The sequence below is a fragment of the Vigna unguiculata genome, chromosome 5 (assembly GCF_037176805.1).
Source record: "Vigna unguiculata cultivar grain cowpea cultivar isolate G323 ecotype 2 chromosome 5, ASM3717680v1, whole genome shotgun sequence".
Lineage (NCBI taxonomy): Eukaryota > Viridiplantae > Streptophyta > Magnoliopsida > Fabales > Fabaceae > Vigna > Vigna unguiculata.
The window spans coordinates 45637904-45654383 of record NC_140796.1 but is presented as its reverse complement, the minus strand read 5'-3'; the positions used below and the strand labels follow the sequence as shown (position 1 = coordinate 45654383).

The 16480-nt window shown below is 35.7% G+C and overlaps 1 protein-coding gene across 1 annotated transcript; it reads right to left on the bottom strand.

Moving 5' to 3' along the window:
• Positions 1-4958: 4958 nt before the first annotated feature.
• Positions 4959-14699, bottom strand: LOC114185348 (Met-10+ like family protein). Its single transcript, XM_028073017.2, has 9 exons — positions 13786-14699; positions 12409-12507; positions 11190-11309; positions 10916-11082; positions 8054-8124; positions 7110-7252; positions 6473-6584; positions 5551-5663; positions 4959-5406 (listed from the first exon to the last, which is right to left on the bottom strand). The coding sequence occupies exons 1-9, from the start codon at positions 14683-14685 to the stop codon at positions 5263-5265; spliced, it is 1869 nt and encodes a 622-aa protein (XP_027928818.1). The 5' UTR covers positions 14686-14699; the 3' UTR covers positions 4959-5262.
• Between the last annotated feature and the right edge of the window lie 1781 nt (positions 14700-16480).

Sequence of the window (16480 nt, the reverse complement as noted above, 5' to 3'; positions counted from 1 at the left end):
GGCTTTAAGGAGGTGCTAGATATATATAGAGAGAGAGAAACAAAGAGAGAGAGTTCAGTGAAAACAAAGCAGAAACTGCCTGTGTGAAATGGTGAAAGGACAATGGTTATGCGCGTGTGTGTGTGTTTTGCTTTTGGTGTTGTATTTGGTTTTGTTTTTGCTTTGTGTTTTTGCTACCAAATGTTTCTGCTTCTCCCAGATAACAATCTCTTTTGGTTTTCTTTTTTTCAATGCTTTTGTCTTAATTAAGTAAGGATTTTGGGCACATCACCACGATGCTCATGTTATTATGAGTTTCTATGGGTCTAAGTGGTAATGCATTTAGAAAACGGTGTTTTGGCAATCATATGGAGTAAGATTTGATCATGAATTATGAGAATCTGCCTATGGAATAGGCTTGCAATGATGGCTTTTCTATTCTCATATTTGGAAATGAGAAAAAGTTGAACCCATGTGGTGCCTTCTAATGTGGGAAAATTTCTCTCCCTACACAGTTTCCACGCAATTCCCTGTGATTTCAAGATATACTTAATGTGATCTTACATGGAGAAATACTCCTACTCAAAAGAATGTTCCATTCATCCAACTAATTCTTCTATCCAAAACATACATGTCATTAGTTATATCAATCTATAATACTTCTTAAACGATCAAGGATCTCATGTACTTCTTACTTAGTTTAAAACCCTTATAAAGCAATTAAACTTGTTATTAATCGTATCATTAATATTAAAGACAAACTAAAACTCTGATTATCCCTTTTAGTTATTTGATTAGTTTGTTTCTTCTTTTTATTTAGTCAGTTCCAACATTGTTCATGTGATTCAGACCAATAAAAGTAAGTCTTACCTCTTAGTTTTACCGATATTTTAAGTATGATTTCGTGATTGTTTGTTCCATGCAATCTGGTATTTTCCTTAGCCTCTGAAATATGCAGAATCTTGCAATCCTTATCATGTAAAACGATCAATGAGTGTTACTCAAAGTTGTTGGTTTAGTAGTTTATCATGAAATTTATATAACTTATCCTATTTGCAACTTCCACTTATATCCATACTTAACTACCTCAGAATTTTTTGTGCTAGTATTTTCTTTTGTTGGAATTTTAGTATTTGATCAATGTCTTTTCCACCACCCACAACTTAGTTATGAAAGCCAAATCACGTGATATGTTGATTGAAATAGTAGGTCGCAATTAAAATGTTTCATAATTCACTGTCATTCTTTGTGGATAAAATCTTTCACCATCATTTCATCACCGCCTAATCCCTAAACCAGTCAATATCTAATGTTCCTCATCAATTAATGCGTTGCAACAAATTCATGTATTTTGCAACTCAACCTTGACCGTGTTAAACAAATTAATTAAGTAACTGAATTCAAATTAGGCGTGAATATCAAATACAATAATTCTAAATCTTTCATCATTTCTCAAATAATAGGAAGACTTACACTCTCCTTTATCATTTTTCTTTAATATCTTCAAAATAGAGTACACATTATTAATTATTTCTAATTTATTATTTATGATTATGCAAGGAGACTCTGCAATAATTGTTAGTGAAAAAAAATTAAATTGAAGTACAGTACTATAGCTAACTAACTTAGTAGTATCTGTCAATTAAATTTGACATGCACGCCAACAATGTTGTGGGGGTATTCTACAAGATATTCGCAAAAGTGAAACACCAACACGCAAATCCTATGAGACCAAACCAGTATTGCAAATCTTAACTAAGAATTGGTTTGGAGGAGTGTGTGTGTGTGTGTGTGTGTTTGGGACATAAAACCCAAACCGCGTGACCAACCCAAGATTTTTGTATCTGATGTACATACATTAGAAGGTGGTCTAAGAGAGAAACACTATTTTTCCTTATGTAGTAGGGCCCACTAGGAGGTGTGGTCCCATGCCACGTGGAGGGCTGGTGGGTACAGAATATAGGCGGCTGAGAGGAGAGGAGAGAGAATTGGCACGTGTGTGAGAGAGAGAGAGAGGGCATTGCTGGGATTGAGCAGACATGGGTGGATTCTTGGGTTCCTGGAAAGCAGATTGTGCCCTTCATTTGCATGGAAAAGAAAAATCATTGACATTTGTTTGTTTGGGATCACTCTCTCTTCTTGATGCTGTGGTGGGGCCTTCATTTGCCTTTTCTAACTGGGGACCACTTTATACAACAATTATTAACCTTTAAATAATCTATTACTCTATCGATTCCCAGTGTTTGGTATCACCATAATCACTAAGTTAGGTCAAATTATTATGAAAACAAAATAAACATAAGCATGAATGGTTCATTTTTTAACTACCATGCTATGGCATCAAAATTTTGGAAGGATGTTTGATGATATTTAAGTATATGTGATTGATGGAAAAGGTTAGACAGGACCAATTAGTTACATGGCTAGAAAATTAGGTAAGTTGTTAGTCTGAATAACTTGAGAAATTTAGTAGTCAAAATTCAGTCAAAAGTCAGTAATATCTGTCAAAACTAGGTCAAAGTTATTATAAACCTGGTAGCAACAGATGTGTTTTGAATTGATACTAGAAAGTGTTCCTATAGTTTTTTTTTATTCAAGGATATATAAAGTTTTATATGTAATGTATTTATTATGCAATTTTAATTATGAAAGATGTAAAATAATCATTTTATACAAATTTACCCTGCAGTCGTCCTCATTTCACGATTTTTTCATACGAAAAAATTATAAGTCCTTGCATACTTGAGTTAAAATTTTGGTTGATGGTGCTGCTTAAATTACTGAAAGTTTTTGTAAAATTGTTATAAAATTCCTGACAAGTAGCTACACCCTTTGCTGTTGAAAGAATTTTTTTACGGTTATACATCCGTTAGAAATAACTGCAATAGTTTTATAGTGTCAGAAATATCGTGTAACATTTTAACAATTCCGTCTATCAATGTTGAAATGTTAACAACAATGATATGCATGTTAGAATTCTAAAAATGATAAGCATGTTATTTTAACGCATGTGCAAGAGTTGAAATTTACAGTTTTTTCAAATACGAACACAATGTGTTATGTAAACAAAATATCAATTAAATTATTAAAAATATAGGACTAAAAACACCACAAATTTTATATTTATTTATCACTTGACAAATGATTCAATTATGATTCAACTATAATTGAATTATTGAACATCTAACTAACACTATACTAATATAACGATCAACTACAATTAAAAAATAATTGCTTCATCAGTTTTAATGGAAATTTTCATAATTTAAAAACTTATGAGCTAACCACAATGGGCATGCGTGGTGGTTAATCTGTCCACCATGGCTCGACAAATAAAGCTTGTGTTTGTAAATAAGGATGAAAAGAGGAACCGAGTGGCCATGAATGAAGTGGTCTTACCACTGTGCTCTAGACATATAACCATACTTTATTTCATAAATATAGAGGAATCCAGCATCTGAATTGAGGCTTCCCCCAGTTGTTTTTTAACTACAAAAGGGGGTGGTTTAACGAGGGAGAGGGAGAGGGAGAGAAGTGGAGGTAAGCAACTAATAAAGATTGTTTGTTTGTAGAGATTACCATAAAGGAATGGAGCAGTTAGAGTAACTGTTGGTTCTGGCTTTATGCAACTTGTGAAGGACCAATCCATTTTGGTACCCTCCCCTACAACTCCCATTCCCCTTTCCCTCACATATCCATACCAATAAGACAATCACAAGGGAAGGACCACCCGCACAGAGATCATTATTTAGATCTCAATCTGAACTGAGATTTCCTCTGCTTTCACTCTCGCATTTTACCATTCTGCCCTCACCTACCATCACAGTGGACACTTTTCTCCTTCACACAAACAACTTCATAGTGGGCAGGGAGTACAAACATAATACATAGGGTTGGATATATATAGTACATGTATCACACAAGATTTTGATGAAAGGAACAGGATCGTAGAATAGCATTTCTACTGCCTGGGCCGCCCGGCTAGTGTTACCCGGACCATCCAGGGATCACAGGATCAAACAATTGAGTGAGTAGTGCTTGAGAGAGCATTCATTGCAGAACAGAAAGGGCGTGTTTTTTTTTATGCATGAAAATGTCACTGTCACCTGGTAGTTGTGCTGGACCTGCCTAAAGCAAAACAATTATAAAACAAAAGGCCCAGACATAAAAGCAATGTGTCTGGCAGATGCCCCAGACTCCCAGTAAATAAAACCCGCACCCACAGATCCCTCAGCTGTCCTCCACCTGCGACCTATCACAGTTTTACAGATCATATACGTATATACGTACGTACATGTACATCATAAAGGTCCATCGTGTACACACACAGGTCCTATTGGGGGTGGGGATCGTCTAACAACAATAGAGTTAGTCTAGCACATTCATAGAGAGAACCTTTGTCACCAAATTGTAACTCACTCGTCCAAATATCATTTTGCTTTTCTCAATTTATGGAACAATGTACTATACAAACAGTCTTGTTAGTTTATAATCACTAAGCAAAAAGACAAGGCATTTCATAAATCGTAAATGAAACTAAATGAGTACCAACCTGTACTTCAATTGAGGTCTGAGAGGAGACATGTCAAGCAGCATGGGGCCACACCCAAGATGAGAGAGAATAGAGATGCAGTGGACCCCGTTAGCTGTGCATGAACAAGCTAAGCGTCAGCTGTACAAGAAACTTCTGGGAGCAAATTCAAGACCCACTATAAGTGACATGAAAGGATCTTCTTTGCTGTGAAACTTCAAAATCAGATTTAGTTCAAGATATTTTGGTCTTGAAATTCAAATTTAATAACATGTTATTTTTGTTGGGATTTGTCGTTGAGACTCTGCGGTGTCTTCATTCTTCCATAGGTACAAGGCACTGGGTCGCACTAGTAGTAGGTCCATTCGATAATTGTACAATAAACGTTCTTTTCCTTTGTGTTGTACAATAAACGTTCTTTTCCTTACGTTTAAAAGAATTTGAAAGCTTGAATGACATATGCCGAGATCACATTAATGATATGAAATAATCATATATAGTATAACAATTTGGTCCTATTTCAATAGGACAAAAGCAATTTAAATTAAACTCAGAACAAGCCGGTTGCAGCTCTTAGAATTCAATATTAAGGACTTGTTATTTTTTCTATATCCACTAATTAGTAATGCTAGAGACCTAGAGGTTGGAATATTAAAAAAGTAAATACCTCATGTTACCAATATATACAATATCAATTTAGACCACTAATGCAACGGAACAAAATTTACTTCGAGCAAGGAATCAAATACTGTTTAGGTATCAACTGTGGTATTAGCAAATGCTACACTTTTAGGGAGAATAAATGATGCGCACAGCATCCATTTTCCAGGAGCAACAAGTCGTACCCGTCGCACGTCTACGTTGACTGCTACTTCTACCAGAGCAATTCTTATTCTCTGCACCAGAAGAGGTTTAAGATGTTGTCTTTAGAATAAGGTTCAACATACAACAATAACACCAACAACAAAGTAAAAGATAAAAGTGATTAGCGATGTCCAATCAAAGACCCTACATAAATATACACCATATCAGCGACCAACCTCGTGAAAATCAAATTCTGGATCTCGCGCTTTGGAGAATCCATAAACATGGATCATAGGAAAAGTATATTCGCCATCCTTGGGTCTATTTTTGTATATTCCCCGAAATGCATCTGCAGAGGAAGCCAAGCATATTCAGAAATTAAATATAGATATTATCGGTGTTTACTCCTACAGAAAGTAAGTACAGCAACTCCCAACTGTCCTGATCAGTGCACGTGTTCACTTCATAAGACAACTCTAGTGACTAATCTCATTCAGAGACAAACTAATTCTCCACTAACAGATAGACAAAGAGCAAAGCAATGACCAAGCCATTAATTAAGCAATTATATGGAGAGATTTTCAAGACAAGAAAAAAGAGGGAGTATCTTGTTAGCATAAGTGTTAATGCTTTTACTCTAACCCCCATTAGGTTTATAGAGTAAGATTATCTTATGACAAAAAAATTAAAACGAGAGTAGGAATATTGGAACGAGTGATAATGCTTTTACTATCTCCTTCATAAGGAATATTTCGACTCATGATCTGTAGTTAAATCGAGAACATCATATGCAACTTCACATTCTTTTTGGCAAGGCTTTAACTATCTATACATACTGCTTTTTGCGGTTTCGAACAATTCCGCTCAATAAAGGAATATATTTATGTATGTATGCAGCAACGAGGAGTGAACAGACCATTGCAACCCTCATTCTACTCAGAACTACTTGAAACATAGTCCAGACAGTAAGGAAAAAACAGTTTGCCCCCATTCACCCTACCCTCCAAAACTATCAACCATTGCTGGAGGAAAAATTAAGAGAAGTTCCACGTATTTAAGAGTACCATCCAGAAGAGAAGTGTGGGATGGATCAAAATTGGACAGTGCAAAAAAAAATTGTCAATATAAAGAAATAGTGGTCTTGTCAAGAGAGGCAACCTAGAAATTCTGCAGCTTCACTTGGCAAGTTCATAACCACTTGCGTGATGGACTGAGAAACATCACTGGCATAAAGAGACTTAATGAACCTTCTCCCATCCATGTTGAAGACCTAGATAAACAAACAAATGACCTTAGTTGGCAGAAAATTTCATCAAGAGAAGTATTGCTGTCACATGCAGATTCAAATGCAACTTCGGCCAGGGTTTTTCCATCAATTCATGAAAAACATTAAAATAATCAGCACGTCTTTTTTAACCATTAATCACTCACGTCCTATGAATCATGATCAATTCAAGAAAGGAGTGGTGCCTGAAGACACTGATGACATACCCGATGCAGTATTTCAAATCCTAATAGGCCATTTTATATTTTATTTTTTCGTGTGTTTTTGTGTCCATTCTTCTTAACTTCACACTTTAAGATAATTCACCGCAGTTTTATGCTTAAAAAATCTACAGAAGTCCAAAAATGTTGAAGAAGAATAATTTGCAGAGCTTTTTAACATGAATGAACCAAGAAATAGCAAATCCAAATTTGGATTCCAATTCCAACATACTTTTTTCATTATTATATCTTCATGTGCAAAAGTCCATAAAACATCTTTAAGGAAATACTCATTGAACAAGCATCATACCTTAATCTTCTTCTCAAGTTTATTTAGAACGCTATTTCTTTCCAGATACTCAACTGCATATGGATTTAAGTCATTAGCAAGAACACGCTTAACTATCCTCGCGGCAGATATGGCTAGGGGACCAACTCCCGAGAAAACATCACCTGTCAAATGTTGATGCATGTATAAGCAAGCCTTGAATATTCTTTTCGTCACGATTAACATAAAGAAGAACATTCCATAATAATGCAAGGGGGAAGGATATGTTAATATTTCAAACCTCTGACAGCAACTTTTAAAAGAAGTTAGTGCAGACTTGGTATTCATTACCTAAATTAACCAAATGATTAGGGAAAATTCATAACAAGCCTCCGGAATTTTTTATCTCTGGCCAGTCTTGTATATTTCAATGTCTAAGTAGTTTCTCTAAAATACTATCCAACAGGTGATATGCACATGAATTAAATTTGGAAAACTACAAAAGAATTACATCTTCGATGACATACTTGCGTTCAGATTCTGTGTATAGGAATTTGATGATCTTATGTGTTAGAATAATTTATCTTGATTATCCAACTTCATCAGATAGGTTAAGAAGTCAGTCCCAAAAAGCTGTTTTGCCTATTAACATTAATTACTTAGATAGAGTCTTCTCTTTTTACACTATTGGTATTCCTGATGTAGTACTGTTCTATAAATAACCAGGAACAACAAAGATATCAATCAATCTTTGGAACCCTTTTCTATCATTTTTCCATTCTTAATTTGCAGTTGTCCACCGCATCAACCATCATCCTCCGTTGCTGTCTCTCCATGGACATTGTTAGAATAAGTACTAAATCTGGGTAGAAATTGACATCAGATTGCCCTGACCAGCTATATTCCACAATCAAAGAGACAATAATGAAAGAAATTGAAAGTGATGATAACATAAGTATGCATCTTGTACAAGAGTAGACACATACAGACAACATCTTTCCGTGTGAAACCACTCAGAAGCCTTTGTCTTTCAGTTCCAAGCCTAGAACTCCAATATCTGCACAAAAAGAAGAAAGGAAACAAAAGTGGTCATTCATACTCTTCAATTTATTTTTTACCTAATTTCCTGGGTATGTTTTGAAATTTGAAAAAAATAGATATTAATTTACCTTTTATTTTAGACCCCATATTCCTTGAATGAAATTTCACAACAATAATCAGTATATGCAAACGGTGAAACCAGTAACTGACTCACATGCAATACTGTAATACTGTAGGTCCGGTAAGGTTATCAATGACAGATGGCCGAAAGCCAAAGTTCTGCCACATAAACATGCAGCCTGTGCCAGCATTTTAACTGGCCTCACTTCACAAGCTGCCAATGGCAGAGGAGTCAAAAACACCATATTAAAGCGCTATTTTATTGAACAACATTGAGGTCCAGTGAGACAAAGCAACCTATCTAGTGTTTTACTCAAGATATAAACGCAGAATAATAATGGAAATAATCTTGTTTTTTTAGGCCAGATTTGGGTACAAAAACAGGGTCTCCCTACCAAAGAGTTTCCACCTTTAAAACACAGAATAACAATCTAATGCCTTAGTTGCCTTTTACAAATCTTTAGCACAACCTGTATATCACTGTAGCAGTAGCATCATTGTTCTAGTTAAAGATATTGAGAGACTCTAAGCTAGAAGCATTCAATGTGTTGTTACAATGATATTGTAGATATATATTTATCAACCTAGAAACAGTTAATATCCACCCTTTTTATTTAGGGCTAATGGGTCTTGTCAAGTAAGATGAAACAAAGTAAGGTTTCTTACCCTAAATGGGTATCGTGTCCAGCAGAGACCCGAATATATCCAACTTTAGTACTCCTCCAATAACCAAGATTCACTATCTTGGACAGACCAATCATAACATATAACTGCCTAATCCAAATCAATATAATAATAACCTAAAATCTTCCTAAAACAGAATAGTATCTGTCCAAATTATATTCTAGGCTATCAAAGCCTCCTATTACAGAAGCAGTTTAAGTTTTGTTTAATGTTTGGGACCTCGATTTGGTTTTCTAGGGGATTTTTTAATTAAGGACTGGGTTGGATCTGGTCAAACAACCCTAACCCATATTTCCACCATTTCTGCCATGGTAGCTACATCTGGTATGGGCACCACATGAGACCTGGCACGCCATCATAACTGCTTTTTAACAACACTGACTTATCTAACACTCAAACATAACGCCATTACCTAAAATTTCCTAATCTGAAATTAATATTAAAAACTTCCTAATACAGAACTATTCCTTCCTAAATAAGATTTTGGCTCATCGTCTACCTTTACTTGAAAGGTATAAATCAATCTAAACAGATAATGCCTTAGTAATCTATAACAATGAATATCGGAGATTAGTTTTGCAACTGTTTTCTGTATATACATTTTTTTGCCACTTTAACCAATGGAACCTTATCTTCAACCAACTTTTTAATTTCCATGATCTACAAGAAACTATCCATAATGAACAGTCGAGATGAAAAATTCAGAGTGTTTGTATTGTATGATTATAACAATAAAATTTAAAAGATTTTATAACTATTTTTTGTGAATATTTTATTACAATTTTACTTCTCATGTCTATGTAATTATTTTTAATTGTAATATTAGTTACATAAAAAATTTTAATTGTATCCATTGTTTTTTAATTGTCTGCCTTTAGCAATAATTTAAAGGAAAGAGATGCAGAGGGATCCAATCCCATGAGGACAGAACCAATCTATGAGGAAATGTGAGAGTGGATTCGATCCATGGCAACCGGAACCGATCCATGATAGTCCCAAATACACTTTTTTATTAAACTAATGGGTCTTCCAAATCCATTGCAGAGTGGATTTGATCCATGACAGTATGGTTTTTCTTCCTTTGGACCATGTTTGTTTTTAAAAAGCAAATAATAATAATAAAAATATATATAAATATGTATAATAATTAATGATAATTACTATATTGTTAAATTTTAATATTTTTAATTGATCTAATTATCATTTTATTTTATTTTTACCATCAAGGATATTTTAGTAATTTTCAAATTTTTATCTATTAAAACTTTTTTTAATCTATTACATCAATCAATCACTCACTAACTTTTACAAAATTCATCTCCAAATCCACTCTTTTTACCCTCTAAATCCACTCAAAAAAACACATTCATCCACTCAAATTAACACAAATTCATCTTCATACTCTCTTTTAAATCTATCCTACCAAGCGAACACACCCTTAATGGTGAAGCAGCCCCACGGCCCAAGATGACTGTGGTGTATATATGGAGAGGTAAAAGGTGTGACGACCTGGTCAATTTTAGGTAGAGACAAAGAAAGATTATTTACAAACCTAGCAGCAGAGCATGAGGGGAGTGCTTATTGTGGATTTGTTGTGGAGAGAGAGAGAGATTATAAGCCAAAGAAGACAAGAAGGCAGGCTGGAATTAGGGTTGGAATGGGAACTGTCAGTCTTTTTCATTTATATACCATTGTACACAGAATATACCAGAATCTTTGATTCTGATGATACTGTAATAGAAATATTTTCATACGTAAGTCCTTCCTTTTAGTTTCTCTTTGTAGCTGGTCTCTACCTATCACATGGTTCCTAGTCTACACATAGATTTCAGATCAGGTAAGGATATAATTGTTTCACCAGTCTTACATAAACAGAATACAATCAGAGTATTTCATCAAGGTTATGCCTACACAATACCAAACAAATTTCATGAAATGACATTAATTGAGCAATTAGTAAATCAAGCCTTCTAAGTTGGTCAGGGATGGAAATAAGAGCATACACTGTTGCTAAGTCAACCTGAAAGCGAATTCCATTTTCAACTACTGTAGTCACAAGAGAGTGGTTCCCTGCTAAAACCTCAAGCTGCATAGTCCTGTACTCATTTTGAATGGAATCAATCTTGTTCACAACCGATTGTATCTTTGGCCTATTTTTATCCAGCACAACCTGAATTTGAAAGTAGCGTTTCATAAATTAACTAAGATAAGAATTTGTAATACATTTTACATTTCACATTTAATGCAATAACAAAAAATTATTTCTAAAACAAAAACCTTTGCTATTAGCCTCTTGTATGGTAAATGTTCTTCCCTCAAATTTAAGTGTGCTATATGACCAACAGTCTCAAAAGCTGAAGGAATAATCATACCCTCAGGCAGCAAGGTCTCCAAAACCTGCAACAATAATATTGACCTGATCATTTTATTTTATTCACAAGTTGAAGTTCAATAAAGAACACCAAACAGGTAAAACTGGTAACAAAAAATGTTTCTTGGTTGCATACATGAATATGAATTTAAATTTAAAATATAATTGCTGATATATATATCAGATTTTATGTTAAAACCAAGTGCAATAAAATTAAGTTGCTCAACAAATACACAAGCCACACTCTAAATTTGAGGCAGGAGCTGATGTGGGACTGCCCAAAACCCCTTCTCCCTAGATGTCTACCGGAACTGAAGAGTCTACCAGAATAGGCAATTATCAAGATGAGCTACAGGCTCTAATACCATGTCAAAATGTATACTAAACCAATGGCATTAAGCAAAGTTTCCCAATAGATAGATAAGTTATACTTGAACAATTAAGGAAGGTGATGTGAGACTTCCCGTATCCCCTCCACAAAATTCCAACTAAACCAAGTGAGCCAATCAAATAATAGACAATTACCAACATGAGCTATAAGCTCTAATACCATATCAGATTTCCTTTTAAAATCAATTGGCACTAAGTGAAGTTTCTCCAACAAATCCATAAGTTGACCTCCAAGAATTGAAACAGGCTATGAAGCTTCCCAACAATATAAACCAGACATCAATTGTAACTTAAAACCCAATCTTCAAAAGATGACAAAATTTCTAGTTGTGTTAAAAAATAGACACATGGAATGAAACAGAATTGCCATATAATTTTTATTAGAAATAAAATTAATTGGCACAAAGTTTCCCCAACAACAGCATAAGTCGCACTCCAAGAACTGAGGGGATGTAGTAGGATTTCCCAACAAAATCAAACATCGACTATAACTTTAAACTATCTTCACAAGATGACAAAATTTGTACCTGCAGTTAAAAAACATGGAATGAAACAGAAATGTCATGCTACTTTTATTAGAAGTAAATGTCCAAGTCAAGCCAATCATATGGGTGAGAAGTTCATTTTATTGTGATAGACCAACACAGATGTGACCCGGATGTACAAAGGAAAACTTAGATGTAGACACCAAAACATAGATTATGTGTATAATACTGTGTCCTTGGTATAATATACCTCTGTCATCTGCCAGTAATCATAGAATAGTGTCAGCTTGCATCTAACTAGCTCAAGGGTCAACATTGTACTCTTTTCTGCATACTCCTTCAAAACAGCCTATAGACAGGATGAAAATATAAGTGATTGGATAAAATACTAGATGCCAAAAGCACATAGAAAAAAAAATTATTAATAAAAAAAACATGCACATAATTGTGATTTATCCCATTTTAAACTAAGATGGAGCATGAAAAATGAGGAGATACCCAACATCAGGCCAATAATAGTATAAGTATCTAATGAAAATTCTAAACTAAATATAGTTTGGTAACTGCTCACTAGTTCACCTTTGACCAACCACTGTTGAAACTTGTAGATGAGCGGTTAAATAAGATTGGTACTGTGTACTTCGAGGACAAACAATATAAGCTTTCCGCAAGTATTACCAAAATAACCCTAAACTTACACCAAGGCCAAGATAGCCTGAGTAAAGCATAAACTAAAAAGAATGTCAAACAAGAGGTCATGACAGTTAGACCAATATGATTTCAGATTACATACACCATAGCATCACAATGTATTGCATATTTATGGATTGAATACCTCCTTTATTACTAATGACCATCCAATTTGACCAACAGCAGGAAAAGAAACCTCCCAGTTCCATAGAAGTGTTTGCCACGATAAATTAAAAAAGAAATCCCTCCTTACTGGGTTAGATAAGGTTGTGCACTACCAAGTAAAATGATTGCTCTTTGACCATACATACCTTCAGTCAAATGAATGACAGATTAGAACCCACACAACTCTCTCACAAAAATTTGTCAAGGGAAGCTACATTATGGCTAAACACAGAGAAGTAAATCTAGTCAACTTTGTAAACAGAAAATATGTGACTTCCCTAATTCAATGCTAGAGCATTTACAAGGAACTTCGCTGTACCAACAGCATCACCAATCACATGCATGATTTGAACATGCCTAGAACCTGTCTGGATAAACATTTTCATAATACTTTAAAGACAAGAAAATAAAAATGAAAAATTAAATGAGTTCCTTCATAAACTAAAACCAGTTTATACATAAACTAATTTGTAAACGTTCTCTCACGTCAGCTTCTATAAATGTTAATGTCTATGGTTAAACTAATTTTAGAATTTTATTTTATTTTTCAATCTCATTTTGCTACTCCCAAGAGTGTTTACTGAAATGTTTATCCAAACGTTCCTTAATCATTATAATTATAATCATCTATTTTCTTCGCCAATGTACACAAAAAAAGTTGAAAAACAAATCACACTGATAACACAACAATTGGCACAGAAAAGGCTTATATGCAAAAAGTGAAAACTCACAGAATAGAAAAGAGTGACTACTGAAACAACAGAAGCACCACCTTAATTGCCTCAGGCAGCTCCTCCACACCGCTACCCGCGTAGCGTTCGTCCAGAAGCAGCAACCTCGTCGAGCCCCTCCACTTGCTACTGACAAATTCTTCTCCTAGCAACTTCCTCATACCAACACTATCTTCTTCTTCTTCCTCCTCAACAACCTCAACCACGGCAAAATCGTTCTGCCCCACGCGCCTACCGTCTTCCACTTCCATCGCCTCCTTCCTCTTCTTCCTCTTCTTATTCCTGTTCGGCCGCGAAATCTTCGCGAGGTTCCGGAACTTTACGAATCCGCGCGAGTTGAACGTCCTTGCCAGTTTGTCGCGGTACAGAACGGGACTCAGAACGTCGCCATCTCCGTCGGCCTTGCCATGGATCCGGCGCTGCACTGAGACGAGAGTTCTTTCTTCTTCGTTTTCGAATTCGCCATCGCCACTAATTGGCTGAGGTAAGAGAGGAGCGAGGCTAGGGTCGAGGTCATCGCCGGGGACGCGAGCGATGTTGCGGACGCGGGGCCAGTTGAGGAGGTGGCCGCGGAGGCGGCTTTCGAGGGCGGAGCATTCGGCGGAGGGGATGCGGAGAGCGGCGAGGAGGAAAACGCGGGTGAAGGCTTCTTCCCGGAGGACGACATCGTTTTGGTTTTGGGATGATTGGGATTGGGAGTGGGAGGGTATGGTACCTTTGCGGAGGGAGGGTCCGTAGGAGAGAGGGGTTGTGGAGAAGTGTGGGATGAAGAAAGTTGTTGTAAGGGAAAGAGCAAGGGAGGGTTTGAATGTGTTAGGGAACAAGAATTTTGAGGGAAGGGGAATGAGATGGGGCTTTAGGAAGAAGTTGGTCATGGTCATGGTCATAGTCATGCCAACCATCACCTCTGAACTCAAAGAAGGAGAAGATTTAACGGACATTGGGACTTCATATATCCTACTCATATACATTACACGTTAAGACTTAAGCACACCATACTCACCCAAAAATTAATATTCATCGGATTTCAAAATATAGACTAAAACCTATATAATATGTCAAAAATAAATAAAACCAAAATGTTATTTCAACACATTTTCTTACACATTATACCTAGGCGGACTAAGGCAAGTACACGACCAAAACCGTCTAGACATAGCCCCATAAATAAAAGTAATATATCAATACCCATTCAAGTAGAATATAGCGGCCCAAGCCGCCCCCTATAAAGGACTGTACGTAATGAACCGGTAACACCTAATTTAGAATATCGCAAATAAGGCCTCTAGTACCAACATACGTTGACCCAGGGCCTGGGCCAAGCCTAGGCCCATCTAGAATCCAAGTGTTGGCCCAGTCCATAAAGGTGGTAGCCACGATTAATGACTCTATAAATACACGTGAACCCCAGCAATTAAGGGGTATGCTTTCATTAATTCCCTAATACAATATTTGATTTTTTGAGAGCCTTTTTTGCTGACTTGATCGTCGGAGCCCTCTCCGCAGGTAACCCCATAACGGTCCAAGTCGTGTACGCTATCAAATGACATGTGCAAACCGGGAAGGAGCTAGCTCGAGAGATCAAGGATTGGGGTAAGGCATTATTTGTGTCCCTAATGTCTTTTATTTGTCTCCGCAAGAACTCACACATTTGACACAAATTACCTACGAGCCTTTTTCTTGAAACATTTTTTCTTTATTTTCTTTTAAGTCTTGACCGGTTTGTTTCTTCTTTAAGGTAGAGACGAAATTGGGTGTGTTTAATTGGATGAATTTCAAATAGAAGGAAGCAAAAGAAAAACCTAGGTCACCATCCTTTGTCGTTTTTATTCGTCCATCGTCTGTGAACCAAGCATACCTCTGTTTTAATTAGTTGGCTTCTAAATTGAAGGAAGCATAGGAAAAGCATAGGTCAGCATCCAATGCTTCGTCCTTGGTTTGTGAATGAAGCATACATCTGATTATGTGATTCTTCCTTCTCTTGTGTTGGTTGTCGTCAGTGTTTGGAGTAAAAGAATGATAAATAAAAGTGGTGAAGTTGGTGAATGTAGTCATGAGAATAATTGATTGAAGAGAGTGCGATTTTGAAACATTACATTAAAGTTTTCTTTAAAGAACCAACGAATTGTACTTCTTAGCCACCACCAATGTCGTTAAAATTAATTGCTTATGAACCCCAAGTGCTTCAATAGGTCGAGTGTTCTCCGGAAAAAATGTCAGAATAGATTTGATAATAATGGTTGCACATGTGTAAATAAGTGAGGAGCGGGGAAGAAGTGTTTGTACAATATTTTAAACATTGTTACATTAAAGTTTTCTTTAAAGAACTAATGACCTGTACTTGTTAGCCAACACCAATGTCATTAGAATTAATTGCTTAGGAACCCTAAGTGCTTCAATAGGCTGATTGTTCTAAAAAAAATATTAGAACAAATTTAATAGATAATTGTTATACAATATTTTGAAATGTTGTTACATTAAACTTTTCTTTAAAGAGCTAGTGACTTGTACTTGTTATCCATTATCAATGTCATTATAATTCACTGTCTATGAACCCTAACATTTTCAATGGCCTGAGTGTTTTCCAAAACAAAAGTCAGAACTTATATGATAGATAAGTGTTGCACATGTGTAAATAAGTGGGGAGGAGAAAAGAGTTTTTGTACAATTATGTCAAATGTTACATTAAACTTTTTTCTTAACAAGCCAATGACTTGTACTTGTTATCCATCACCA

Coding starts and splice junctions, on each gene's coding strand:
- LOC114185348 (XM_028073017.2), bottom strand. CDS start 14,685: ATGTCCGTTAAATCTTCTCCTTCTTTGAGTTCAGAGGTGATGGTTGGC. Junction 12,508..13,785: donor AGCTGCCTGAGGCAATTAAG/GTGGTGCTTCTG, acceptor TCCTGTCTATAG/GCTGTTTTGAAGGAGTATGC. Junction 5,664..6,472: donor TGAAGCTGCAGAATTTCTAG/GTTGCCTCTCTT, acceptor CTTCCTCTGCAG/ATGCATTTCGGGGAATATAC.